Source organism: Cygnus olor, chromosome 8, assembly GCF_009769625.2.
Source record: "Cygnus olor isolate bCygOlo1 chromosome 8, bCygOlo1.pri.v2, whole genome shotgun sequence".
Taxonomy (NCBI): Eukaryota; Metazoa; Chordata; class Aves; order Anseriformes; family Anatidae; genus Cygnus; species Cygnus olor.
The window spans coordinates 15139870-15167513 of NC_049176.1; the positions used below are offsets into that span (position 1 = coordinate 15139870).

The window sequence follows — 27644 nt, forward strand, 5'->3', positions numbered from 1 at the left end:
CAGCAGGACTCAAAAAGGAGAAAGGCCTGACTTCTGATCTTCTTGGTTTGTTCTCAGTTTCCGCTTTCCAAGAGGACTGTGGCTTAGCCCACACCACCCAAGCTAGTGGCAGTGGCCTCCAGCCCTGTCCGTAACACAGATATCAGACAAGACTGTTTCGGCTATTTCGGTTTTTCAAATTGGCTGATTTTTGTAGCTCTTCATACATAAGCAACTAATGAAATACACAATTAACTTGTGAAGCACATTGGCTAAATTTATTTAAACCCATATGTGGTCCGTCTCATCACTGAATTTTACTTCAATTATTTTAATTCAGAAAGAGTGTTCACAATAGATACTGGTGCAGTTTAACTGCTATATTTACATTCAGGCTTCCCATTAATTTGGAGCGGATATTTTGGGAGCTTTCAAACACAGCCATAGTCTATCAGTAAGGAGTCACAAGCAGGAGGCCATAGGTTATTTGCTGTCGTGCTCAAGGTATGATAAGGACTGCCAGGATTTCTGCCCCTCATCTTGCAGAGGGATTTGGCAAGGGGGATGATGCAGGGCTGGATTTCATGAGCAGAAGGTGACTACAAGTGAGGCAAGACTGCTCCTGAGACAGCAGCTTTGCTGTGAGAAATCCTGTCATTGAGTAATGCATTTATTAGAGATCATTAGTGCCTTGCATTACAGCACTTTTCATCTCCAGCATAATTTAGAAGAAGGAAAGGACTGAGTTCCCAGCTCTGGGAGTGCACTACTACCTAGTTTACTGGCAGGTGGGATGCCACTGGCAGTTTTGCTGATGACGCCCTGAACAAAACAAAGTGAAATAAAAGTCAGCTGAACCCTTTAACAGGTTCATATCAAATCTGTAAAAGAGCCAAGAGGAAAAAAAAAAAAAAAAAAAAAAACCTTCTCTGGATTCTCTAACAACCTTTGTGGAGAGACAGCAGTGAAAAGCAACTAAAACATTAGCTTACAATAATCCAGAGAAAAATCCATTTTTCTGGTGGTTTGTCAGAATCTAAGGGTTGTTTTTTTTGTATTCTTCAGTTGAAATGCTTAGCTCCTAAGAGTTTTTTTACCGTTAAATTTGTGAATCCTCTCACTCTGCCAATAAAGACAGCAGCAGGAGAGGCGGGAGGAGGCAGCATCGCTGCCCAGCTCCCCTGTGATTGTGGGTCCGTGCTAATGCCAGATCCAGGCAGCGATAATTTGGTCTAGAGTAGGTTTAGGCAGATCGTCACATTCCTGGTAAATTACTCAAAACCCACAATGTGACTCTGACTCCAGATTTCTGTTCGCTGATGGAGTATAGATTACTCCTAGCCTGGCATAAAGTCTGCTAAAGTAAATTTAAACTGTCAACGTTTTCTGAACATCCCTGAATCCGCAGAACAAGTTTATACTAGATCTGTATTCGGTATCATGAGGCTTTAGAGGTTTTGGTCCTCTACCAGCAGCCCCAGAGCTTGATGTGCTAAGCTGCTGGGGCCCGGCCTCAATGCCTTGCAGGGAGAAGAGGCTCTTTTCCCTGGGCCTGTCAGAAGGCTCCACAAACGTGAAGCTGTGCGAATGAGCCAAAACCGTGGGTGAGCACAGGCTCAGGGCGGTTACCTAAACACCACGTCCCAGGAGAACCATCACCATTGCTGCTGTGAGCACTCACGGGAGGTTTTAAAACCAAGTGACACCTGCAAAGTGTTTCTGCACTAACGCTGCTGTTTGGGCTGGTTATCACGGGCATTTCACTTGCAGCACTGAGGAACAGATGGTTGTGCGCTTGGTCAGAACAGCATATGTACACCAACATTAACAGGCCCATAAAGGAAAAGGATGATTGTGCATGTGAGCTAGTCTGCCCCACTAAGAATGGCACAACCTTGCACTGAGTCAGCAGACATTCCTCGTGTTTCAACAGATTAGCACATTTTGTTATTTGTGAGAATTTCCTTTGCTACAGACAGATATGTGGGCAAGTTAACATCCAACAAATGCAAGACAGTAACCAGGGGAAGCTCCAAGTCACACTTACAAAACCCAGTTTCAACACAAATTTTAAAAGTGATTTTTCCACACAGTACATAGTAACCTGCAGAACTCCTGATCAAAGGAGCTGTGGATGAGAAGACTTATGTGGATGCAAGGAAAACCAGTGAAGTTTATGCAAGAGAAACTCTGCTTTTGATGTAATTAGGAGCCCTCACATCCAGTTCAGGGAGTCCCTTACTGAAAACAGATGAGTGCTTGGAGAGGATCTGAAGAAAACATCACATACTTATCCTGTTCTTATTTTTGCTCAGTATCCAACTATGACTGATGTTCTTCTTGGTTCTCCCTTGGGATCAGGCATTAGCCAAACCCTAACAAAACTTCAAAGTCCTCCCTGAGAAAGGGGATGAGAGGGAAAAGAAAAGAAAGCAGGAAGAAATCAAAGTATTACAGAGCACAGACAGACAGAAAGGAGGGAGACCCCTTACAAAAAAGGGGTGAAAGGCTCAAACTGCAGAAACAGCAGTGTCCACAGCTCCCAGGAGGGATCCAGAGAGCCCTACCACGAAGTTCTGCCTGCAGACGTGACAGCACATGAAACACAACCACTTCCAGTCACCATCAAGCTCCCTTCTCCTGGGGCTGCACATGGCCACAGCTTGGAGAGGGAGGTCCTACAGCCAGAGTATCAGACAAGATGGGTCCTTGGTCTAAGCTGGCATGCCTGCTTTGATGTTATCGCTGCAGCGTAACAGAGCACCAGAAAAGCCTTTCTCTAGGATGAAAACAAGTTTTCACTAATATTTTACAAAATCCAGTCCCTGCCTCAATAGCTACATGGCAAGCGTTCAGAGACAGAATTTGTTTTTCATCAAAAAGATATTTTTATGAGTGGGAAGAGCAGCATTTTTTTCATCAGTTTCACTGTGGAACTCATGAGCCTGTTTCCAATAAGGCTTGTACCTCCCAGCACTGCTTCTGGATGCAGCAGCCTACAACAGGGCAAAACTACAGCATGTATCCATGAAACCGTAATCAAGCCTACAGTTGCATCGATGTTTGGCTGAGATATGCAGTACACATTTCATGAGCAGCTGTTATTCGTAGTGCTCCTTTTTGAAGATGGGCACACCCGTGTCTTCTGAAGACACCTACCCATGGCTCTGGAGTCAGACAGCTCCTATGGTTGGCAGTAGAGCGCTGACCACCACAAAACATGACCGATGGAAGAGACGGTACAAGGCTGTTGGAAAGAGTCAGATCGAGAGGGAATGCTGAAGCCCACAAAGCGTGGTCGTCCTGGGACTCTGCTGCCCATCCAGGCCACCCGAGCACAGACCAATGCAGCACGGGTCCAAACAGAAATTCTTGTATCTCCTCACAGTGAGCTACTTCCAGCACTGTTTTGCCCTGCTAGGTACGCAGCACATCTTAGGGCTTCTGGCCATGTGAAGATCTGCATGTGCAGCTTGTAGGACTTGGAAAACTGGCCAACTCTGACCTACTTTTTCCAGGTTGTTGGGCTGGCAAAGGGGAAGGGTTTGGCTTGTTTTCCTGTTGGAGCTCCCTTGCAAAATTCAGGTCCTGCTTCATGGCCTTGTAGGAAGAGCATTATCTGATGACATGTCAACAGTTAAATCAAGTATTGTAGCTAAGTTAGGGTGCGAAACCTGCCAGCAGTTATACAGAGAGCAGCTGGATTAGTCCTAAATGAGCTGTTGTAATGGAAACTGTTGCATCCCTGTTCTATTATGAGCAAGCAAATCTCCAATTCCTTCCCTTTTGGCTAACTTTTTGGTTTAAAACACTGCATATGTGTGCCTGAACTGCACTCAAGTATGCGACTCTGGCTTTAAATGAACCAGCTCCCCTTCCTATCCATGCTGCTCAAGTAGATCCTTGTGCCAGAGCCAAGCAGGTGCTGCAGGCAGGGACAGACACACATTCGTCTTGCAAAATGCCACAGCTCCTTGTCTCCTTTGGAGAAGCGGGAGGCAGCCCGGAAGGACGCCAACCACACTGGAAGAACATCTCCTTGACTTGCAGGGGACATATATTGCTCCTTGCTGCAGCATGAGCTAGCCAAGCCAAGAGCTACCTCTAGAAGATCCATCTTCACATTAGCAAGTTTTGGAACCAGAGTCCTAGGGTAAGAACCATCGCTGTTTTCAAGCATTTCTCTTCCAGCATGCTGTAGTTTTGGATTCTGATCTTTTTCTGCAAGTTCTTGTATTGTCATGTAAGTAAGGAAAGGCTTTGCAGTATGGAGTGGTATCTTCATAACAGATTCAAAAACAAACATCAACTATATAAGAATCCACTAAACTGAACACAAAAGAAAAGATTTTACAGGGTCTACTGACCCTGTGACCAACACAAAGCTGAGGAATGATGATGTCCTCTCCAAAAACACACAGGCATTGAGATATTCCATATGCTGCAGTTGCTCTTCTCATAAATCATGCAGCTTGTTTAAAGACTTACCCAGAAAAGTTCACTACAGCTATTAGAGCACCAATCACTTCTACAGAATTCAAACCTTCTTCAAAGGTAGAGCTGCACTGATTGGATGTTATTAGGACACCATCCAGAGTGTGAGAGACACCATGAAAAAGGCACCATGAAATTAAAATAAGTGAAATCCTTAGAAGTACTATTCTATGAAGACAACAGAAAACGGGTAGATATTTGAAATCAGAAGGTACTAGACTGAACTGCAGAGAAAGACGTAATTTCATATATGGATCACAGAATGGTTTGGGTTGGGAGGGACCTTAAGGATGATCTGGGTACAAGCCCCCTGTCATGGGCAGGGACACCTCCCACTATATCAGGTTGCCCAAAGCCCCATCCAGCCTGGCCTTGTACACTCCCAGGGATGGGACATCCACGGCTTCTCTGGGCAACCTGTGCCGGTGCCTCAGCACCCTCCTAGTGAAGTATGTTCTTCCGAATAACTGATCAAAATCTAAGATAAATGAAAATTACTTGCATGGAAAAAATTATGATGCAAGTATTCTTTTCTTTGTGTTTTGATGTTCTTTACCACTGAAAAACCAAATCCAAGCTACCGCAGCTTAGCTACTCAGACACTGGTATGACCCAGATTCATATTTGATTGCTAATCTCCATCAGATCACTCTAATAAAGATTTTAAAGCTCACAGAAACAATAGGAAACCTCAGCCAAAAATAAAAATAGAAGCTGGAAAAACAGCTGGAAGCTATCCTACCTCCAATTTTCGTTGTTATTCCAGTCACCCAGATTGGCTAGGAAATGAAGAAAACTTCTTGAATCAGCAGTGCTGTTCATGAACTGTTCACACAAGGAAACTCATAGCCTGTGGAAGTGGCAGTATGTTTGCCTATAACTGAGTTTTAAGGCTGATACAACCAGGTATACTCTTCATTAACAAAGAGTGCAGAACATCTTTAAAAATTTGACCGGAATTCCACAGCCTAGGCCTGGGGAGAAAGAGGTGTGGATAACTCCGCCAGAGCGGCCAGGCCTCCATGCCCAGCCAAGTCAGCGCACCATGTACACCAGACCCAAGATCCCTTGAACAGAGGTTGGCTGCAGATCCTTACATTGGAAATACAGCAAAATTATAAGCACTTCCATACATTTAATAACTAGGGTCTACTTTGACCCTTCAAAGCTATTCCTGAAAGCTATCAGTCTCAGAAAAAATGGCAAAGCTGTAAAATGTGGCTGCAAAGTACAGCGGTGCTTCAAAATATAAAGTGATCAAAAGCTGTTGGCCACCCATGCCCCATAAGCCAGAGGACAAGAATCTCCTCAGAAGGCAGCATTTGGCAACCTGTAGAGATACAAAACTTTCCTGCACCTAAGAAGGATTTTCCAAAGAGGAGAGAGTTCCTGTTCACACCCTGGGCAAAAAAAATACATAAATAAATGTAAATGAATTGAAAATTTTCTAGTAGACTTTATAGCACGTGAGGCATTCACTTGTGACATGGAAAAAACAAACCATTAATCTCTCACGTTCCCCAGGACCTCCATCACCACCACGTTGAAAAGTTACCTCTCTTGCCCACAGAGCCGTTCACTATCTATAGAAAGTGGAGCAACCCTAACAGAAGAGGCTGAGATAAACCCACCAGAAGAGTCAAGAACTTCGTAGTGCCTCTCACACAGGACAGCAACAATCAGGCCTCCACCCTGACCAGGGAATCTGATGTTATGTATCACAGCCACTCCCCCTGTTAGCAAGTCCTGTGCTTGAGAACAGAAACGAAGTGTAAGATTTCAGAAATTCCTTTAACAAGTTGCAGTTTTGACAAATCAAATGAAAAAAATACTGGCTGGCATGACCAGCAAAGGCCCTGTGCTGCTCACAGCTTCACACGTCTTTCTTCAGTATTAACAAGATTACTGATTTGATCAAATAGCTTCCAGGCTCCAATACACTGAGATTTGTATGTACATGGGAAATAAAAACATTGCTTCTGTTTCTGTTTTGGAAAAATGAAAAGCCATCTGAGTTGGGTTTTTCTGTTGTCCCTCCCCGCCACACATACACACTTCAGGGATTTGCCAGGACTCCAAGAACAAGCCCTGGGAACTTGGAAGCTCACTGTGAGATGCCCGAAGTGCCTCAGGCTACGGAGTGCTAGTAGCTGCCTCAGACAGGAAACCAAGCAGGTTTCAGTAGCCCTTGAGCACAGTTCTGCCAGGTTTTATCAGAGTTCTTCCTGAGTAACTATTCAGTTTCGATGATTCAGTCAGTTTTACAAAAAGTTTTCTTCTTTTACTGGAAGAAAATTCAGTGTTATTGATGCATTATATTTGGAATTTATGCTATAGGACCATACCTACCCTGATGGTCTTCTGGCTTTCTTTTTAACCCATTCCATACTCCATTTAATATCATAATAATTCAACCCCCCTTCTTCCCTTCCCATGCTCCCCACACTCTCTCTCATGCCAGGATCCTGTGTCCTTCCATTTCACCTGTCTTCTCCTTCATGCAAACCTGTGGGGTCCCTGGGCCAGAACACTTCTCCCAAGGTTTTCTTACATGAACACCCTTTCAGAGGCTGCCAGAACAATGTCCCACAGCACCTTCTGCTTGTGCTCTTCTCTTCACCCCATAGTAGACGCTAAATAGATTTCCATTTCTTCCCCTGCCAACACTCCCTACTATTTCTCCCCAGCTACCCACCTTGTTTAATATCAATGCTGGATACTAAACATAAAAGAAACATTCACCTGCTGAAGCAAAGCTGTGTGTTAGAGCAGCTGCTGTAGTCTGACCTGAAAGCAGTTCAAAACCCCAGGAATGTGCTGGGAGGGAAACAACTGCATCTCAAACCAGCCTGATCAAAGAACAGCAGCAAGGTACCACTCAGCCTGCAGTCTCAAGCTATGTAACGCTATGGATCAAGTGCCAGGGAAAGTGAGACATGACCTGACAGCAAAACACTCATCAGGAAGGAAGCAAGAGTATTCTTTTTACAGATTGAGCCAATATATTATTCTCTCTCTCTTCCCTCCTTAAGAACAGACAAGAGTTTTCATGGGTCTCTCTTCCTAGTTGTTTCCTGTTCAGCTGCTAAGTCTGGAGACTCAGAAGAGCAACTGAAAGGGGAAGAAGTGCTGGAGTCTTATATAGCTCCCCATTGTAAGATCTGCTTATCTCCCCCCTCCCCCCTCCCCTCATTTTTTGTTGTACTGACTCAGCAGAGCTCTGGGCTTCTTTCTTTCCAAGTGTTCGCACCACCAAACCACAGCCTTTTGAACACACAGCAGTTGCCAGTTTCACTATACTCAGAACTGCACTTCCGACTACGCCAAAAAACTAAACGTAGGTGGTGTCTGCTTGTAGGCAAATTGTTTACAACTCACTCATCTGTTCTGGATCGATGGAAAGAAGGAGTGGTAAATCAGCTTTCTGAGTTGAAGTGAACAAGCACTGAAATGGTTACACCACTCTAGCTTTAAAAAGCAAGACAAAAAAAAACAAAAACCACTACACAACCAATCTTTTAATGCATGACAAGCTTGTTGTGTCCCCTTCCCCTGCCTACAGAAACACTCTCCTAGAAAAAGAAGCAAAACAGAAAGAGAAATACTCACGCATGTCACCAATGGCTCCTTTTGTGACATTTGTGGCTTTCCTTACTGTCACAGTGAATATATGTGAATACTGGTGTTCCACCTGGAAGTCAGAGAGTTAGAGGTGATTAAGTTCCAGAATCAAAAAGCAGCTATTCTATTAAAACAGGTTTCATTTCATCCAAGAACTGAGAGAGAAATCCCCGAGCCAAAGTGCAAATGAAATGCATACTGGATAAAGCATCTTAAAGCTGAACTGCACCCTGCAGCTTTACTGAAAGGTCAAGCCTTACACTAGGGTTGCTTGATTTTCTTGCAGCCACACCTACTAATCTCAATAAATAACTCTCCTCCTCTCTACAGAACCTGCTTTAAGGCATTTAGTCAGTCAAGGACAACTTGGTATGGTAAGAAAAAAAAATAAAAAGGGGGCTATTTTACCATGTGCTCATCTTTGTAATTACCTTCCCCCAGTAAAAAGAACAGGTGCAATTATTTCTGAGTACATGTTCTGGAACAGAAATATGCATACTGCACATGCAAAGGATAAAATTAGTAAAGCACAGAGTATACTTTTTAGTACACATCATTATTCAAAGTGTAAGTATCCCTAAGACAATGGAGTGAGGGCAAAAAGCAAGCTGTTAAAACATCCACAAGCAAATTTCATACATTTTTTGGAGCTTCATGTTTCCTGCAAAGACTTGCACTTGCACTATGCAAGAGATGCCTTTTAAAAGCAGCCAGAATATATGTCCTGAATGGAAGCAGTGAGATTAAGAAATGAAAGCAAAAACCTCAATGGAAAGAGGCCAGTGGCTCACATCTACTTCTATTTTGCCTACATAGTCACAAGTTTGACCAACCTACTGAATGCCATCAGGAGAAGCACCACTGTGTACAGACACCATCGGCCTTCCACAGGGAAAGAGCAGAGAGTGGGTAAGCTGTAAGCGCTCAGTATTACGGCCAGGCACAGACCCCACACAACTGTCTCTCTGTGCTCACGCCTATGCTGCTACCTTAACGCCCGGCCTGACCCTAGCCCGTTGGCTGCCCATGCTGCCTGGATGCTGGTTCACTCCTGGCACCAGCCCACAAGCCCTCCAGGGATGGAAATTCGGGCACCCCCTCGCCCCTGAGCTCTGCCCCTGTGCTGGGCACCAGGTCCAAGCTGCTCTCCAGCTCCCAGGGCAGCTCAGGCAGCCACCTACAGCTCACACACACACCTGCGCCTCAGGTCTCCATCTTGACATTCTTGCTGTCTTTTCTTACTTACCCATTAGAATCATTAGGACAACTAACTACGTACTGAAGATCTTGCAATGTATCCCAATCAGAAGAGAAAGGGAACTACCAGAATCAGGAAATTCCTTGAAGTTTACTTAAAATAACAAACAGTACCTTTGGAGTGGGACGTGCTTATTCAGGCTGCACCCGGTGCTTTTTTTTGTGTGTGTGTGTGTTTTGTTTCAAAACACCTTTTTTAAAGGAACAAACAGACAAGCCAAAAAAAATCTACAATGCATTATTCATGGTTTAGTTTTAACAGTGGCTTGTACCTCCATTTAAGCTACAGCTTGCTTCAACTGCTAGACTTATAAGGGCCTTCAAGAGGTTCTCACAGCTATTGCAGAACTGGTTGTTTCAGACAAGCCTCACTATTTCACATACATGACATCCTTACACCACAACCAAACTGGATCCCTCTTCAATACAAATAAGATAAGAAACAACAATATCTTGTAAGTTACATATCATCTGCTCAAAAATAAAAAAACAAAAAATCAATCATCATCTATAGATAGCAAAAGTGGTTTGTGAATTCTTAAGTAAGAGCTGAGTCAAGGCTTACTGAAAAAACAACACGAACGGCAGAAACACAAACTCCTCCACAAGTCTGCAGTCTAGAAGTTTGCAAAGGCACAGCCACATCACAGTGGCAAATACCTACGGGAAAATGCCCCCAGTGATGCTAAGGGTATGACTTCACTGCAGACACTGGCTGACCCAGACAATGACTTGCTGCATCTTCACTCAAGCTGTAGTCACCCGCAGGTAGGGGGACGTCTGGAGGCTCGTTTCATGACAGTCTGCCCAGCAGGAAATACCAACTCTGTAATTTTTCCTTTGTAAAGCTGTAGGAGTTGTCTGGTTCAGAGAACAAGTAAGCAAGCAGTGGGAAAACTGTGGCAATGCAAACTATTAGCTTACAAGCGGTATACTGAAGCTGTCATTTCGCAGCAAACGGCTCGCCAACCACAGCAAAAATGGGATCCAGCCTCCGGCCAAGTCTCCCAGCCAGGACTGTTAACCCAGTCAGAAGTACCAAACTGAACAGGAAGGTGTTAGACGTGTGACTTCACATCTATCACCTACTTAATTTAAATCACCTATTTAACAGCCTGCCATGTCCTGACAGGAAGACATCCCAATAATTTCATGGTATCCATCTTTTGCGCTGCAGCTTCCAGGAGTGGATGGAAGAACAGGAAGGAGGTCAGGACTTCTCACACAGCTACATAAAGCTACCCCAGCTCTGCATTTACATGGTTTCAAGAATTTTTACAAGGTGTCAATCTCCAGAAAACAGGTTCTCTCTCCATCCCTTGTTTCCAGCTTGCTTTTTGAGCGTGCTCAAAGCTGTTTTATCAGTGTGTGCCACATTCATACATGTCAGATCACTGAAGTGCTGGTTTCACAATGCAGTGCTGGCCCCAGCATTTGTTCACCCAGACTGATGTTGTTATATCATTGCTTTGTCATATACAACCTTATAATTAAAAAGAAACAGCCTGAAGTACAAAGACACCACCCTTCCCCTTATTCTTAGCTGTTAGGAAAGCTCCTGTCCTTGCTTGAGACCACAAATCAGAGATCGCTGAATATTTAGCAAGAAAGAGGAGGCTGAAGTTATAATTAAGTTACAAGTACAGGACAAGGGCGTGCTGGATTTAGTTCTCAGCTGCTATGTGAAGCTCAAGTACAATTTTGGTCCCCAGAGTCCTGGCTGTAAAATGGTGACACTGCAAGATGTTCACCTACAGAAAGCACTTCTGGAAAGTAGTTTGCCTGCGTCTCAGTCCTATCCATACAACTCATGTGCCTAAATAAAATGCCCACTGTCAAAACAAGGATAAAACACCACTCATTGGAATTTTCTCATTACAGCAGTGTGGAGATTGTCATTACTTTCTACTGCAAGTTTCCTAATGCTACCATGAGAACTGCTTTTTATTGATGTAAACAGCAAACCTCTTAATTCCAGCTGCTGCTGTGCCAAGAAAGTTAACTGTGGCACAAGATTTGGTATCCTCCAAAAGGAATGTGAATACACAGAGGCCTGGTAAAACAACAGAAAACCATTATCTTCTTTCCCCATGCCTCACCCAAAATAACAAACTGAGGCTCATAATTACAGAGTTATTAATATCTGGACATAATCACATGCTTAGAAGAAATTTGCACAGTACTAAAATAAATGATCTCCCTCTTAGTAAAAATGTACACAGATACACAGGAAGCTTGAAAGCCTAGATCTTTTCTTATCCTAAAATAAATGTTTTTCATGCAACTGAAGCGCAAACGGAAATTAAGGTAATTTTCCTCTTAGGATCCAATTTCTAAGGGTACTAAGAGACCTAAATATCCACATTACCAAAGAAATGATCCCAAAAGACGTGCTAGATGTTAGTTTTTGGAAAGACTAACTTCTACAGAAGTTAAAAGCCCCCTGAGAATACAGTTTATTGACTCTAAACACCTATATAAATCCTTACTAATTTAGATGACAAAGCTGTGTTTTCTGATGTGACTTAGGTTCACCTTATGTCTTGATAAAAATCTGTACATTGCCAACTCCTCAATTACTTCAGAGGAAAACAAGACAGTATAAATCACTTAAACGTTGCAACACTGAGTGGAGCAACATCTGCATATCTTTAAATCTAAGACAGGTTAAAAATTGCAGAAGCTCACAAAACTGAAAAGCCTAAATTCTCTCTTCCAAGGTTACCTGGCTTTACATATTTCTTTCGCTTTACTTCTTCTTTCTCCATAAGTTTAGAGAAGGAAGGAGAGAGGCAGAAGAGGGGGAAAAACACAGAAACACCACCTTCAATATGCCTTCTCCAAAGATGGGCTTTCTGAGTTATGACAGCATTTGCTCTCCTCGCTCAGTCCACCCCTTTTAGGTACAAGCACTAGGTTTTCCAAGTATGCAGAACAGTAACTGTTCAGTGTCTCCTGCCCTCACACATCTCCATCTTTAACTCCTCCTCCTGTCTCCTTCCTTCATACATCTCCATCTTTAACTCCTCCTCCTGCCTCTTTCCTGTCTTTTCCACCTTGAACTGTTTTTTTCTCCCACTAAAATTTCCCTTATTATCTAATTCCCTTCATTTATACTTTTATACATACTTCTGCACTACAAGTCTGGGAAACAAAACAATGCTCTAAAAATCTGCTGTAACACTATCAGGTTTTGCCTGTGAACTTTCCACACTTACCAGGAAAGCAAGGAATTTGCATGTGTTGAATACAGTATTTTTCATCCCCCAGAATGCTGAGTCACAAAACATAATCAGGAGATCAGGAGATATAAACCAAATACAAATCAGGAAGGTCTGCTATACCTTGCGTAATAAGGACTTACTACTTCTACTTCCTTAACTTTAAGCAGGACACTCAAGCTGACGATTGAGCTGGACAAATGAAAATGTTTGCTTATTTTGTTAAATAACAGATTTTCATGAAGTCCATTCTTTTACATGGATATTACAAATAAATGGAAATATTTGTGTATACACATACATTTTGAAGTTATTTCATTCGTTATTGTAATATTTAACCCAAATGCCAATGTAACAAGGTATATTATGTCTCAACTCTAGTCTCTGAACCCAAAAGCATTTTGTGAAGCAACTCTGCAGCAACTTTGTGAATGCCTTCTTTTATTCCTTCTAGTCTTTCATAAAAAGAGGAAAGAAGAAAAATAAAAGAGATCAGAAAATGCACAGTGGTTAGCAGAAGGACTTTTGGAAAATGCAGAATTCTTTTGAGACTTTTAATGCCAAGTGTTGTAAAAATGCACTGGTTTTGCACTGATATAAGCCTGCTGCCCCAAGTGTTCAAATTTTAGTAAAACTTTCCTCGCAATTTAAATTTGAATGAAAAAAACCTCAGACTTCCATGCATTTTTCAAGCAATTACAGAGTCAGCTCTTGCATTAACAATATTCCTGCCTGCAATTACAACATCGCTGCATCAGAATTCAGCACTGCCAGAGGACTGCAATCACTTCTGAAACTGTATCTTGTTCACTATGGTGCACATACTGGTGTCAAAAGAGGTATTTTGTGTGAATGAGTCAATGAAATGAGTGAATGCATCTGAGACTGCTTTCATAAATGTACACAGCAAACCAAATATTCCATCCAGGAGAGGGCACTGATAGCGAAAGGAATATGTTAGCATATTGTTTTAAACACTTGTAAATAGAGATGTCAACCTGAAACTTCTCTTTACAGCAGCATTCACAGAACTGCATAGAGAGTAAAACACAAGTTTGACATCTGTTGGCTGCAAACTCACATAAAGGATGTGACTGCGTGGGGTGGAAACCACATCATTGATAAGAGGTCATTTCAAGGAAGCACGCACTATATTTTTAGCAATGTTCAACATTACGACAAGTATATGGTAACTATCTTTGAGTATGTATCGCTTTTCCTGCCATGAGATTCTGGGACAGTTACGAAAAGTAGCTGATACGAACACACTCAGCTTGTTTTGAGATTTCAGTTTTGATAGAAATGGTGATTTCAGTGTTTACTTTAGAAAGTCATTCAAGCAGAGATATGCGAGAGCACACTGCAGCCACTGTGTTCAGCAAGCTGCTGACCCATTCTGCTGGCTTGCCACCACACAACAGGCAGTTTTGTTCCCATTTCCCATCTCCTTCCCTTGCCCCCTACTTCTCCACTCACACAGCTTGTGCTCACATGGTTCTGCCCTTCCCTTGGGCCAGCTCTGACAGCACCTATCTCATCTTCTGCCTCAAACTGGTTTTCTCCCAGTTCAGCAAAGTCAGCGAGCTCGCTCAGAGCAGCTGCACTTCAGAGCTGGTAGTGGGGATGCAGGAGGACCACTGCAAGGCAGTGGGAAGGAGGGAGCACTTTGGCACCAACGTGTTGTTGTGTGGCACAGATCCTCTCACTGACCCTTACCTGAGTTTACAGGCTGTATGTTGAAGATTCTCTTTGAATCAACATCATTGATAGACACTGGTTTAAGATCAGTGTATCCAAATTTGCCAATTCATCCCTCCACCCATACTAATGAGAAGGGAGAAGTGTAAGTTCATAAAATTGTATAGAAAAACTGTATTGCAAGGGAGAAAGCTAGTAGCATGATGTTACTTTTGTAGGCTACTGACTAATAATCAGTGTGTAATAAACTTGTATGAAAAACTAGTCAAATACAGACACTTTAATGAAATACTTCAAACAGGCAATTCCCTTAAAACAATACCCTCATTATGTTAAGTTAGAAGCCTGTATTCTGCTGTGACTTATACATGAACAACTCATAGCCATTACCTGTTTTTGAAAAGTTGAGTTTCTTTCAAATCTCATTCGAATAAATTTCTTCATAAATTTGCTCTAACCACACTTAACTTTACTTAAAGGAATTCACAATAACTCTAGTGCTGTGTGCTTATTAGAATAACTTATAAAAGAATACATGATACAAGACAATACACGAGAAACTGTAAGTAGAAGACATATAGCTACTTACCACGATATGTTGATAAGGATCTATGAAGGACATTTTTGTCTCAATTTTTATTCAAGACAACTGGCAAATGTCTAGTTCAATTCCACACTGAAGAGGCTTCTCAGTTATTCAGAGTTCAGTATGACAGATCCTTTAACTATTAAATAATGAAAAAAAAATGTAAAATCCCTGTGTTCCTTTAAAACTGTATTTTGTAACAGAACAAACAAGTTCATCCATTTAAAATGTTCCCACAATTCATTTGTTAAGCAAAAATTTTATTTCATATAAGCTACTGAGGTACAGATATTTACTTGCCTGAACTACAGAAATTTCTTGTGCATATTTCTTCTGACTCAGTGTAACAGTACAAACAAAATATCTTCAATTCCAATCATCCAAGTGCTTCCGGCACCTCTATAGATAAAGAAAAGAATAAAGCAATTTTATGTATACAGTAGGTGCATTCATATGTATATGTTCATTGTAATGCATGGAACTAACTAAAACCACTGCTTAGGTAATAGACTTTTTACTGTAGTGACAAATTCTTGATTCCTGGAGCTTGACTCTACATGAAGGTGCTCACATGGTCAAGACAGACCAGAGATGAAGCTCCTCTTTTTGCGTCTTCCTCACTACACAAGGATACATCCTACATTCACACCAGGAGCTGTGAAATTTAGAACTGAAAGGCTCAAGCATGAGAGTCGGCAACTTGCATTGGACAACTGCATCCCTCTATGGCAAGGGTCTGTTAAGCTTTCTTAATGCAGCTTTTAACACCACCTTCGCTTTTCAAGCTTTTTCCTCAAATGACAAATTCACAAAGTTGCACCTAACTGCACCGAAAAAAGTAATGGAAAACAAACTCTACTATCTCAGCAGCACCAGCACAGGGGAGTTATTAGTCAGCTTTCCATTAATCGATAAACTAGCAGCAACAGTGCCCTCTGTAAACCTGGAGAGGAAACTCCAGCTGGAGCTGTAGATAAACCCCCGGGCATCCCAGCTGCCTACAGAGATCCACAGGAGGTTTTGCTGGGCAAACTGCTCACCATCTTGCAGGATTTAAACAGGTTCTACATAGGCAACAATTTTCTGAAGATTTTGTGAGAATTTCTATTGAAATTGGGCTACCCAAGGCCTTAAGCTTCAGAATTTTTTTCAACCGTCAAAGTAAAACACATTATGTTTTTCCTTTCTGCATCTCTTAAAAATAATAATAATAATGATAATAACTGCTGGCCAGGACTGGTTCTCAGATTCAAGTAGACCGCGGTCACACCTGCGCCATCAGCACAAGCCTCAGGCGGAAAAGCAAAAAGCACTGTGTGAGGCAAATGTTGCCTCATCACCCATTTTTGAAGGACAGAATAAGCCCTGAATGGTGATTTATGTTATTTCCAAAAAACTCACTCAAGCAACTACATGCACACCTTCCCATAAAAGATTCGTATCACCATGCTCACTAGAACACACTGCATCCTTTCTTTGATCCTGTCAGCCCTAACAACAGCTTGAGGCTAGAAATTACCCTGATTTTATTTACTTATTTATTTTAATCTAAGGAAGTCTGAATAAGAAACACTGCAACACACATTCAGTTCATAGTTTTCATTCAAAGCAGCTCTGTCAGGATACCAGGAACAAGTCAGCTTTGTTACAGAAAGCAAGCAGCTTTTCAGACCTAAAGGATGCTAACACATAACATGCCTTTATTAACCCTATTCTAATAACAATTGCTAACACATAACATGCCTTTATTAACCTTATTCTAATAACAATTGCAAAGACTTATTTTTATTAAAATCTCATCAACCAAATTCAGCAGTGCTATTAACAGGCAGGTGGGAGGGAAGCAGTGCTGTGTTTACATAGGTGTTGTATAGTTGATTTGCTACATACACCTTTATTTTGCCTTTCATCCTGTTTAAAGAAGGACACTGGGGAGTGTTGGTAAACAAGCCCGGCCATACCAGTAGTTAGGATGTGTTGCAAACTTCAAAGGCCACCAAGCAAAGGGAACAGTGAGGCCTATCCAGTCACTGTAGCACGGCGGAAACAACCCAGGAGCGGAACGAGAACAGGTGTGTGCCGCTGTAAGCACACGGCCATGCTACCAGCCTGCCGCCCCGAGTGCAGCACTAACTGCCGGCCGGCCTGAGGGAAGCAGAGAGCGGGCCGGGCCCAGGCAGAAGGCTGGGCCAAGTTACGTGCCCAGCAGCCTGGAGGCAGGTGTCGAGGTCTCCAGCCGGTCAATCCCCTGGTCAACTGAGATCATCCATGCTCTTCCTATAACCCCCTGCCTCATTTATTTCAACATCTGCAGAAAATACATTTGTGATCCTGAAAACAACAGTCTCTTTGACTACAGAGCTGTAATGAATCCGTGAGCAACATCTGTCCTCCATGTTGCATGAAGCAAGTGGCGTGCTGGCAGACAAATACGCAACGGCATAATTAGCGACTATCAAAACCACACATGCAACATTTCGGGATAAACAGGCAGAAGCTTTAAATAAGAGGAAAAAAAGCAGCCATGGAGCAAGCAGAGCCTGATGTGATCCACAGCGCGAACATTCTGGTTCTCCACACACCCCCAGCTCATGGCACGATGGATCCTAGCCCTGGTCATGATGCTGCTCTTGGCCCGAAGGTCTGTCAGGATGCATCTGGGCTAATCACACTCATGTATTTCTCTATTTTAAATCTTCCTGTGACAGAAGAGCCAAAATGCAGCACTAACAGAAGCTAACTATTAAGCTCATCAAAAACCTCAAGGAAAGTCCCAGAGAATGTTTACTTCAGACATCTGTAGTAAATAAAACTGTGATCCCACTATGATCTCACATTACACTGCCCCTACGCACCATCCATCCTAGAGAAGCCTAATGGAAAAATCATCAGCTAGTTGAAGACTTTATCATAAGCAAATACAAAGAGCAGAGCACGAGGTAACGCTGGTGGCAGGCCAGCCCTTGGTGGACTGAGAAAAAGCCATGCCTCTAACCAGACCCGAAGGGTGGGTGCCGCATTGCCCCTGAGCAGTGTCATTCCCAGGGCCAACAGAATTCCTTCCTAAAGGGCTGCCCAACAGCCGTCACACTGCAGCTCTACAAGAGCACACGCCTAAAAGCTGTCAGTTCATACAGTAGCATCAAAACTAAACAAGCTAGCCTGACTGATTAAATACGTATTTCTTGATGTTTTACCAACAACTGCCCCATTTCCAAATTATTACATTTATAAAACATTACATTAAACATAGCATCTTGAACAGAGAACTGTTTAGTTTGGTCATGTAACACAGAGAGAGCTTTCTACTAAGCTCCTAATCTCACTTGCACCCAGAAATTAACTATCTTTGTCAGCCCAAAGCATCTAATTGTTAGGGACAATTTCAGACATCAAAAGTAACAAGCTGTTAGTGGACAGGCATTTCTCTGTTTAAATCAAGACTTTCTGATCTTAGCCCACGTTCACATGAGGTGACAAACTAAAAAGGGTAAGGGAAACCACTATAGAGACAAACAATGAACAGAGCAATTCCCAAAAAGAAGTTGATGCACACATGGATTATTACTGGAAAAGTTTTAATTCTCAGTGTCAATCCAGTAACATTGCTTACAGATACCTTATGGTTTCACAGGATATATTAAGGATGAAAGACATGAAGAATAATGAGGCTTTCTTGTTCCATGCTGAGTATGAGGTTACTCCATAGCTAGTGTCACTGAGCAGGAAAAACTCCAAAAATGAGTAAAACGCAACACACTATAAATATCACCACCAGACTAAATCCTCGAGATGTTAAGAAAATCATAAAAGGGAGACTGTTTATATCAAGTTCACCAATTCCTTTTAAAAATCAACAATAATTAAAAGATAGTAAGTGTGACTCACTCGTAGTCATTAATGCTCAAGTTGATACGATAAAAGTAGAGGGTACAAAATAACCTAAGTACTGCCTCAAGGTTTTGGTATGAATGTCACCGTCCACTTTTATCAAATCAGATTACAGAATTTTATTTGGTTACACATCAATCCTGTGATTGTACAATAGAAATAACAAATACTGTTTCTACATGATTTTGCCAAGCATCCTGGAAAATCACTGTAATGTTATTTCTTAATTTAGGTCTTCCCACACAAGAAACAAGGATTACCTCTTCCTCTGTGTAGGGCATCCATCACTCAATTTTCACCACAAGTGAAAAATTATATGCTTTGATGTATAATGACTGTTCTTCCCATGCCTTGTTAAGACAGCATGGGTAGAGGGAAGGATTCTGAGCAGAAAAGCAAGAAGCTTGACCTTTGTGCCACATTTTTGGAGGATGCTGTAGGGCAAAGTCTGGTAAGGAAGTTGTCACTGTATAAATTACTGGAGAGGAGATTTTAAGATTGGGAAACCGTATCTGACTTCCTGCTAAAGAGAGCATAACAGATGAAAGGATCATGAATCTATTTTGCAAAGATGACCTGCTGGCCAGTGAGCAATTGCTGAAGCTATAGGTGGAGCTGAGAGCAATGAGGTTTCCTCTCAATGGAAGAAGAAGAAAGATTCAAAGCACGCCAGCAGGACTGAAACTCCAAAAACATTTCAGAAGACATTAGTGAGGTAAATTTACACCTTTTCGAGTGCTGGAGGACTTCAGAGGACAAAAGTGAGGAAGACTGCACTGCTACCAGGCCAGTACTCTGTGTACAAGCTGCCCAGCATCTCCTGGGAATCTCCATATTACAGCAGCCTCCTGCCATAGGAGACGAGGCTTGGTGAGTCAGGGAGAATTCAGACATGCTGCCGTAATAAGTTTAATTAAGCTGGGCTTAGTCCAACAGAAGAACTCTGTTACATTCTGCAGGCAAATACCTTACCAACAAATATTCAGTAAGCATTTCTGCCTGCATACCTGGCACCTATTACACGTTGGCCATGGGAGTTTCCAGTACATTTCCTTTCTATCCAAGTATTGCATTTTCACCGTGGACACTAACTACAGGCCTGAAGGAAGAGGCGACTGATTCAGTGCATAATGGTTTATCCTACAATTACATTGCTTACGCAAGGAAGGGTTAACAAGAAACACTCGCTGCAACGGTTCACAAGAGGTTACCAAAAAAGCCATGTCATCATACATGATTTCACTGCATATCCATCTTAGAGAAGTTAGAAGATGGAACAGAACTCTATCTTCCTAAAAATACTTAAGGAATTAATTCAGATTCTGAAAGATTGCCTTACTACCTTTATGTAACTTTTCACCACTGCTTCATATTTTACTTGAAATTGTGCTAGTAATAACAGTAACAACAACAAAAATCAGCCATGAATATTTAAAAAGTTCAGCTAAAGGATGCCAAGAATATTCTTTAAAAATGGTAGAGATCACTGACTGTCTTTTTCTACAGAAATCCAAGCCACAAGACAGATAATGTAGATGGTAGGGTTTCAAAATTCATCAAAAACCCTCAAGCAAACAGAAAATCAGTAACCACCGCTGCACAGGTTAGACTCCCTACAACCTTATGCCAGAACCAGCTAGCTTGTTTTTCCTGCAAGAAGGCCAAAAAACAGAGAAGAATGTGAGAAATCACAAGTTCCAAAAAAGAGGAATTATTTGGGTATATTCCCAGTAAAAACAATTACAATACACTAGTCAAACCCACCTATTGCTTAAATCATTTTAAGAAGATTGTCTATGCAGACCATTTGTTATACGCACATTTCAGTTTAAGCAAGTAGGATTTAAAATGCACAACATTTCTGTACATTAGTATTTGGAGATTTAGTTACTCTACAATTTATTTATTTATTTTTAAATATACAACAGATGTTCACTTAGGGGTGTTCTCACTTTTGGAAGACCAACTTAAGGCAACAGAGAACATTCATTCTCTCTTCAGCTTCAAGATAGTGGGTGCTCCAACTACCTAGCATGTTTCAGCTGTCTGAAGTGGGAAAATTCAATACCGGTCAGTTTTGAAAGTGTTGCCAAAAATGCAAACACTTATATAAAAGTTCTAAAATTAATTGATGTATATGAAGTGCAACACTTAAAAAAAAAAAAAAGGACAGTGTTTGTAACTATATTTTTTTAAAACTCAGGTAGAAGTAAAAAAGAAAAAACACCACTAAACTACTCTACCTTTCCGCTTTCAGTGGGTTGGCTGAGAACTGTTTGCAAAAGTCTCCATGATCCCCCGTAAGGAAGTCTTTCTAGAACTGTGGCATTAACTATTACTGAATATTTTACAGTTAGGGCAGTAGATTTAGACTACAAATACTTCAACCTTCACTCTGCCTTGGTGACAACAGGGATGTCATCCAACTTCTAAATGTTTCAGGCCAATGTCTTAAAAAAAATAATTAATAATGACAGATTGGTTCTTACATATCTTTGCACCTTTGTTCCCTCTTTGTTTTCAACCATCCCTATTTAACAGCAGGGAAGCAAAAAAAAATGAACTAAAAGAAGTTATCCTCATGTTTTCGCTAAGTATTTATGTTTTGCTTTCGGGGGGATGAGGCAAGCTACTGCAATGCATGCACAGCTGTCCAATGCTCTCAGGCTTCAACTGCAAAGGAAAATGCCTCTGTGTTACAGTTATGCAGTGGTTTCACACAACAGGACAGCTACAATAATAGTTAAAAAATGCAAAAAGCTGGGGAAATTAACAGCTGGCTTCTGTTCAGGTAAGACATGTCAGCAATAAAACAAATTTAGCTGAAAGTTAGGCAAACATTTCCTTTACAGATCTTTTAAGCTGCTGCCCCGCTTGCACCATGGGGACGGAGACAGAATTGCTCACAAAGGTGCCTTTCCTCATCCGATGCTCAGCACATCTCTGCAACGTGACTCAGTGTTACAACTTCCATGCTCTGGTTTTGGACTATTTATTCAAAATATGAGCTCTGGCCACTGTCCACAATAAAGGGGACAATAGTGCTGCACTTCCTCTGGTCTAGCTGGTGATAATATTAAAAGCATGACAAAGTAGTTAGAGTGCCTGGTGAGTGTGCCCTTGCGGAAATTCATCAGGACTTTCTAGTAAAAGTAGTCATGAATAAAACTTCTGACGCTGAGATTTTTCAGCACCTTTTAAACAATGCGAGTAAAATTTATACGGAAATACTTTATGATTGTTGCCAAGCTTGAGTTTGAGTATGTAATAAAATGTAGGTCTCATACATGAGCACAGACAAAAGGCAGATACAGTCATCCCTACTGCGTATGATGCTCTCTAAAGGGAAGAGACAAGGTTGCGAATTTATACTATGAAAGATTTCTTCACTTTCTTCAGACATTAGTAATTTTATAAGGAAACAATTGAAACAGAAATGTACCAATGCCTGTTTATTTATCTGCATGTGGTGCACGGCTGTAACCTGAAGCCAAACAGCATGGGGCAAAGCCTGCCCAACCCCATGCAGTCAAGCCTACAGCTGCAAAGACCTTCAGCCCAAAATCTGAGCAGTTGCCAAAAAATCTCTGGAGTTACCAACTTATTTGAAGCCAAAGTTACATCAGGAGTGCAAAGAAAGTGTTTACTCCAGGCTTCTGATTTTCTGTGCGAATTGAAAGGAGACTCCTCTGCAGCCCTGCTCCCCCAGCCGGCTGGAGGAGCTGCGTGTTTTCCTCCCAGCTGACTGCGAGAGGGAACGGCAGCTTCTTCTGGCCCTTCTTGAGCTTCCTCTTCCTCTACGGTGCCTCCCATAGTCTCTGAAGTTCCACCCGTTCCCTGGACACTTACCATCTCTGCCACTCATCTGCTCAGAATGGCTTGGCTTTTCTGCTCCACCACTTCCACCGCATTCGGAGGAACAGCAAGGACACCCCACTGCCACCAGCGCTCAGTGCAATCCTGCTGCTGATTTATGAAGAACATTTTCAACTGGGCCTTACTTGCTTCACTTTTAGACACCTGTCTCAAGTGCTACCATTAACAACACAGCCAAACCCTGAGAGGATGAGGAGAAAGTTCACCTCTCCTATGAAGTCAGGCTGAGGGAGCTGGGATTGTTCAGCCTGGAGAAGAGAAGGCTCCAGAGAGACCTTATAGCGGCCTGCCAGTACCTAAAGGGGCTGCAGGAAAGCTGGGGAGGGACTCTTTCTCAGGGAGTGGAGTGATAGGACAAGGAGTAATGGCTTTAAACTAAAAGAGCGTAGGTTTAGATTAGCTATTCAGAAGACATTCTTTGCTAGGAGGGTGCTGAGGCACCGGCACAGATTGTCCAGAGAAGCCGTGGATGCCCCATCCCTGGAAGTGTACAAAGCCAGGCTGGATGGGGCTTTGGGCAACCTGATATAGTGGGAGGTGTCCCTGCCCATGGCAGGCGGCTTGTACCCAGATCATCCTTAAGGTCCCTCCCAACCCAAACCATTCTGTGATGTAAGGTTATAAGGCACCCTTAATGGATGCACGACATTATCAACTAAGGCTCTGCAGATGAGTAAAAACAAACAAAAAAATATTTTGATTTAACACAACTATTGGACATTTTTCTATCATAAGCCACCGTAAGATATGTTGATCTGTACTGTGTCTTGATTCTAGAAGTACTAAAAGTGGTTAGCTACTGCAATGGTTTCACAAAACAAACAAGAAACACAAAGCCAACAAAAAAGCACTAACTGCTAGCTAACCAGACTTTAAATGTGGCCTTCAGGAATGTGATACAGCCTAATTCACTAAGAAGCCACAAAGGATGACTCAAAAAGTAAATGGAGAGCAATCAAATTCACAAAGAAACCCCAAATTTACATATTCTCTTGTTAAAACAGCTTTGCAAAGTCAGGGACACAAGAGGGACTTTCAAGTTTCTCCTTGATGCATCAAGAATTGGTCAGTAGGAGAAAGTTCAGCAGAATTTGAATGAACTATGACTACTCTCTTACAAACTTGCCTAAGTTTTTATTTTAACTTTTCCTTAAGCCAGCAAGGACTTGGTACCTCCCTCACCAGCTCAAACTCTTGCTCAGCACATTAAGACACTGCCTGATGGGCTCATGCTGTGCTGAAAGGGAAATGACTTATACATACTACAGGACAGGGGAATTCACACAAGAGATGTTCAAGTACTTTTCAGCAGTAGTTTTTGGTCAGGAAATGTCAATTTGCCAAAGCAAGAAGCTTTCACTGGCAAACCAGACCAGTTCTGGTAACACTCCTTTCGGAAAGGGATTATCATATGTCAGTCCTCCGCCGCATCAGTTAACACACCGAATGGTGCCGACAAGAGGGATGGCCCCAACACTAATGAACTCTGCTCTGCTCTAGCACACGAGACATTCGGGGCAAGCTTTCCATCTGCACTGCGAGGAACACGGGCTGGGCACTGCTCCGCTCCACACACCACCATGTTAGCTAGCCCTATCCTGCTCTTTCAGCAGGATCTTTCCAGTGTCATCACTGATCACAGACAGACCTATGCAAAACAGAAATTTTAAAGAGAAGAAGGAACTGGAGGGAGAAGCCAAGCTTGCTTCACATGAGCCTCCTTTCTTCCACCAGCAAACGTGAAGCAAGCTTTACAAGCAGCAAGACCTGTTTTCCTTTCCCTTTAGCCATATCAAACATTTTTCATGCTTGTACTATTTCAGTTCCTAAATTACAAGACAATCTCAGGAACACACAGAAGATAAGCAGAAAGGAACAAAAACAAATTAAAAAAAAACACCACATTTTGAGACACCACCTAGTAAAATTCACCATAGTTACAATGGGAATTTTTTTTCCACAGCACTGCAGATTTGTGAGAGAGGAATATCTAAGAAGGTAAAACTGAGTTGTGGCTTTCGTGTTTTTTTGTTTTTTTTTTAATATATAATTCTTATTCAGATTTGACTTAATGATCATTATGAAGCCATTTTATTTTTCCTATATCAAAAATAGCCTTATCAAAATTAAACCTGTATTTACTAGCCCACACAAGAGTTGAAGAGCTCACTAAGTTCGTAAGTTTGGGATTCTTGGACAAAAAAGGAATTCAAGTAGAAAAGCCAAAATAATTCTTGGAAGTATGTCATAGTCAAATGTAATCAGTCACTTACCAGGCAGGTCTGTGTGAGCACGCACTTTTCAAAGTGGAAAATGCCAGAGAAATGCAAGGTGTAAGGAGGTGTTTGCAGTTAGAAGAGAACTGCTTTTCAGTGCTGCTGGCACCGCCAGCTTCGTACAGGAACCTCACACCGCCTGGTAAAAAAAAACACGTCTGCAAGTATTATCTCTGAACTGGCACAGACCCATAAAAATAAACGGGAAGTAAAGTGAGGATTTGCTTCCTTTAATCTTCCCCTTAAATGCTGTACCAGCTACTGCTCCCATTTGTCTACAAGTCCTTCCACTAGCACTGTCCTTCACTGATCATTGCAGGTGTTTGCTTATGAGAAGAAATGCATTTCCTTCACATAACAAGACGATGGAAACACTCTGCTTGCGAAACCTCAGCAGATTCATGCCTTTATCAGAAGATAAAGGGGTGCTGTGCTTAGTCTAATGGTTAGAAACTCATCAATTCTCTCTGGATTAGGAGGGAAAAATGATCCAAAGAAAACAGCAACATAAGAATAACTTGCTTCATACTTTATTGAAATTGTCTAGGTCCAGATTGCATCGTTATTCCAGATGTTCGTTTATGCAGGCATCCCTATTTATGAAACTGAAGAGCAGAAGTGCCTCAAAAGCCATTTTCTTTTACAATTCTGTTACAGACTATTTTTAAGAGATGGCACCCAGGAGTAACATCCAGGAAATTTCTAATTAGTTCCAAGGGTCTACGCAGTCACCTTCTCCCCACAACTATTTTATGTACTGTGTGTTTTTTTCTAACAGGACTGCAATGTGATGTGGCAGCTGCTGATTTTGCATACAGATAAACTTTTGCATGCTGAATACAACAGCAGTCTCTGACAGCGCATGCAAAGCAATGGCTTGGGCTGCAGCGAGAGTGTCTCTGTGTCTGGTACAACATTTGCCCGTGAGTGTTATTTGCTTTCCCTTCCCACTGACGTTAATGGGTTTTGTAACAGGCCAAAACAAATATTCTACCTGGAGGCATTTATTTTTACTGTCCAACTGACAGAGCAGTAAGCTAAATGCATTAGAAATACAGTTCTAGTAATTAATCACCGTTTACATTCTATATCCTGGAGACAGACATGGTCACAGGTAAAAAAAGAAGAAACACACTCCCACCAAACACACACCAACTGACGAGGCTTTCCCAAAGCCAGATCTTTCTCTTCAGCAGTTTGGCCAATGCGGCAAACCGTACAGGACGGGACAGCCCCTACAAATGCATTCACTGTTCCTCGCCTCCATCTCCACCTCACCCACCATCCCGCTTATCAGCCTTGTTCATCACCCATGGCTTCTGAAATGCAACCTTCTGGAGGTTGTCACTGTTACTTACTGCAATAAGTGCACGTTCATGCAGATCTTCTCATAATCTGTGCCTGTGTGCATGCATATAATTTACAATGACTACAGAGTTTTATATACGAGGATAGTGGTTTTGTTTTTTCTGCTATGGGTGCGTACTTCTACAGATCTCAGCTAAGACTAAGCACTGTTAGATATTACTAATAGGAAAAGAAATACAAGTTTCACTGTTTTTTGCTGAGATCATTTAAGGAAAGCAAGATAAATATCAAAGAAGATTAAATTAGATGGCTTTATTATCAGATAACCACAAAAAAACACTAATATGACAGAGTCAAATCATGTGTAGCTCTGAACTTGTGTATATGTGAGTTATGCTTCTCCTTCACAAATCTGTTTATTTAGGGGTGGAAGCTGGGGCAGTGGCGAGACAAGGATTCTTGTTTGCAAACAGACTACCATATATTTTGGAAAATGTGCTCTCAGAATTCTAAAGTGGTGAAAATTAATGATGAGCAACGTTTAATTTAGTAGTTAAGCCTACAAATGTCTGCCAAACTAGTTTTGTTCTCAGAAGAGAGAAAGAAGCGCTGCATTCCTTTTCCTCAGCCCCAGCATGCACCACTGCCAATGCCACCGCTCACTCGAAAGGAGCTTGTTCCTCAAGCTAAAAGACAAGTGCTTGTGCGCGAGCTGCGCAGTCTGCACAGGAGACTACTGTGCTCAGAGAGAGACCAGAGGCAGCATTCACCCCACTTAGCTAACAGATGTCTTCATCTTTCCACTCATAAAAATTAGGATCAAGTTTAAATGGTCATTAATCACTTTTACTTTCCCCACAATTTGTTTACAGGAAAGAAAAAAAAAAACGGTTTATTGCTTCTTGGTGCTTTGTTTGCTCCTGCTTCATGGACCACTGTCTCATGTCCTCAGGACCACCTCCCGGCCCTGCACCATGGGCTGAGTAATGCTGCTCCAGACGTTGACACACAGGCTACTGGAAATCGGTACAGTCAGGAAATTCATATCATTTCTCTGAGGTAAAACAGCAAACGAAAGCCCTCAGGAAAGTCTGAATACCAGTTTTAAGGAAAAAAAAATAAAAAGAGTTCTTTTGAAAGCGTTCTCTTACTACATCACATTATTATAACCTAGGGCACGATGAGATAATTTCCATTACTAAGCCAGGTTCTGGAATTTGTTTTTCAGACTAGTGAGAAAGACACAGTTATATCACTGAGGAATGGGAAACACACATGAGGCAGAGTTCATCACCTCTCAGCACGATGATAGCCCATTCTGCTGCCACTGCCCAGGAAATCAAAAAGAAACCCTTCCAAAGATTACAACAAGTTCCCAGTCAGAAAGAGGAGAATGAAATAACAACTGGCCAGTCTGTAAACTCACTTTAAATATGT

General features: G+C 41.9%; 1 protein-coding gene across 8 annotated transcripts in view; it reads right to left on the reverse strand.

Moving 5' to 3' along the window:
- Positions 1 to 27644, reverse strand: part of PLA2G4A (phospholipase A2 group IVA) — a 117473-nt gene that overhangs the window by 52678 nt on the left and 37151 nt on the right. For 6 of the 8 annotated variants that reach the window (XM_040564744.1, XM_040564746.1, XM_040564742.1 and 3 more), the window contains 3 exons: positions 15157 to 15255; positions 14860 to 14995; positions 8083 to 8164 (listed from right to left, as the gene is read on the reverse strand). In XM_040564744.1, coding sequence (XP_040420678.1) covers positions 8083 to 8164; positions 14860 to 14892 — 115 coding nt within the window. In that variant the 5' untranslated portion in view covers positions 14893 to 14995; positions 15157 to 15255. Of the gene's footprint in view, positions 1 to 8082; positions 8165 to 14859; positions 14996 to 15156; positions 15256 to 24896; positions 25039 to 27644 lie in introns of all 8 variants that reach the window. The other 2 variants (XM_040564741.1, XM_040564740.1) reach the window with 1 other exon arrangement.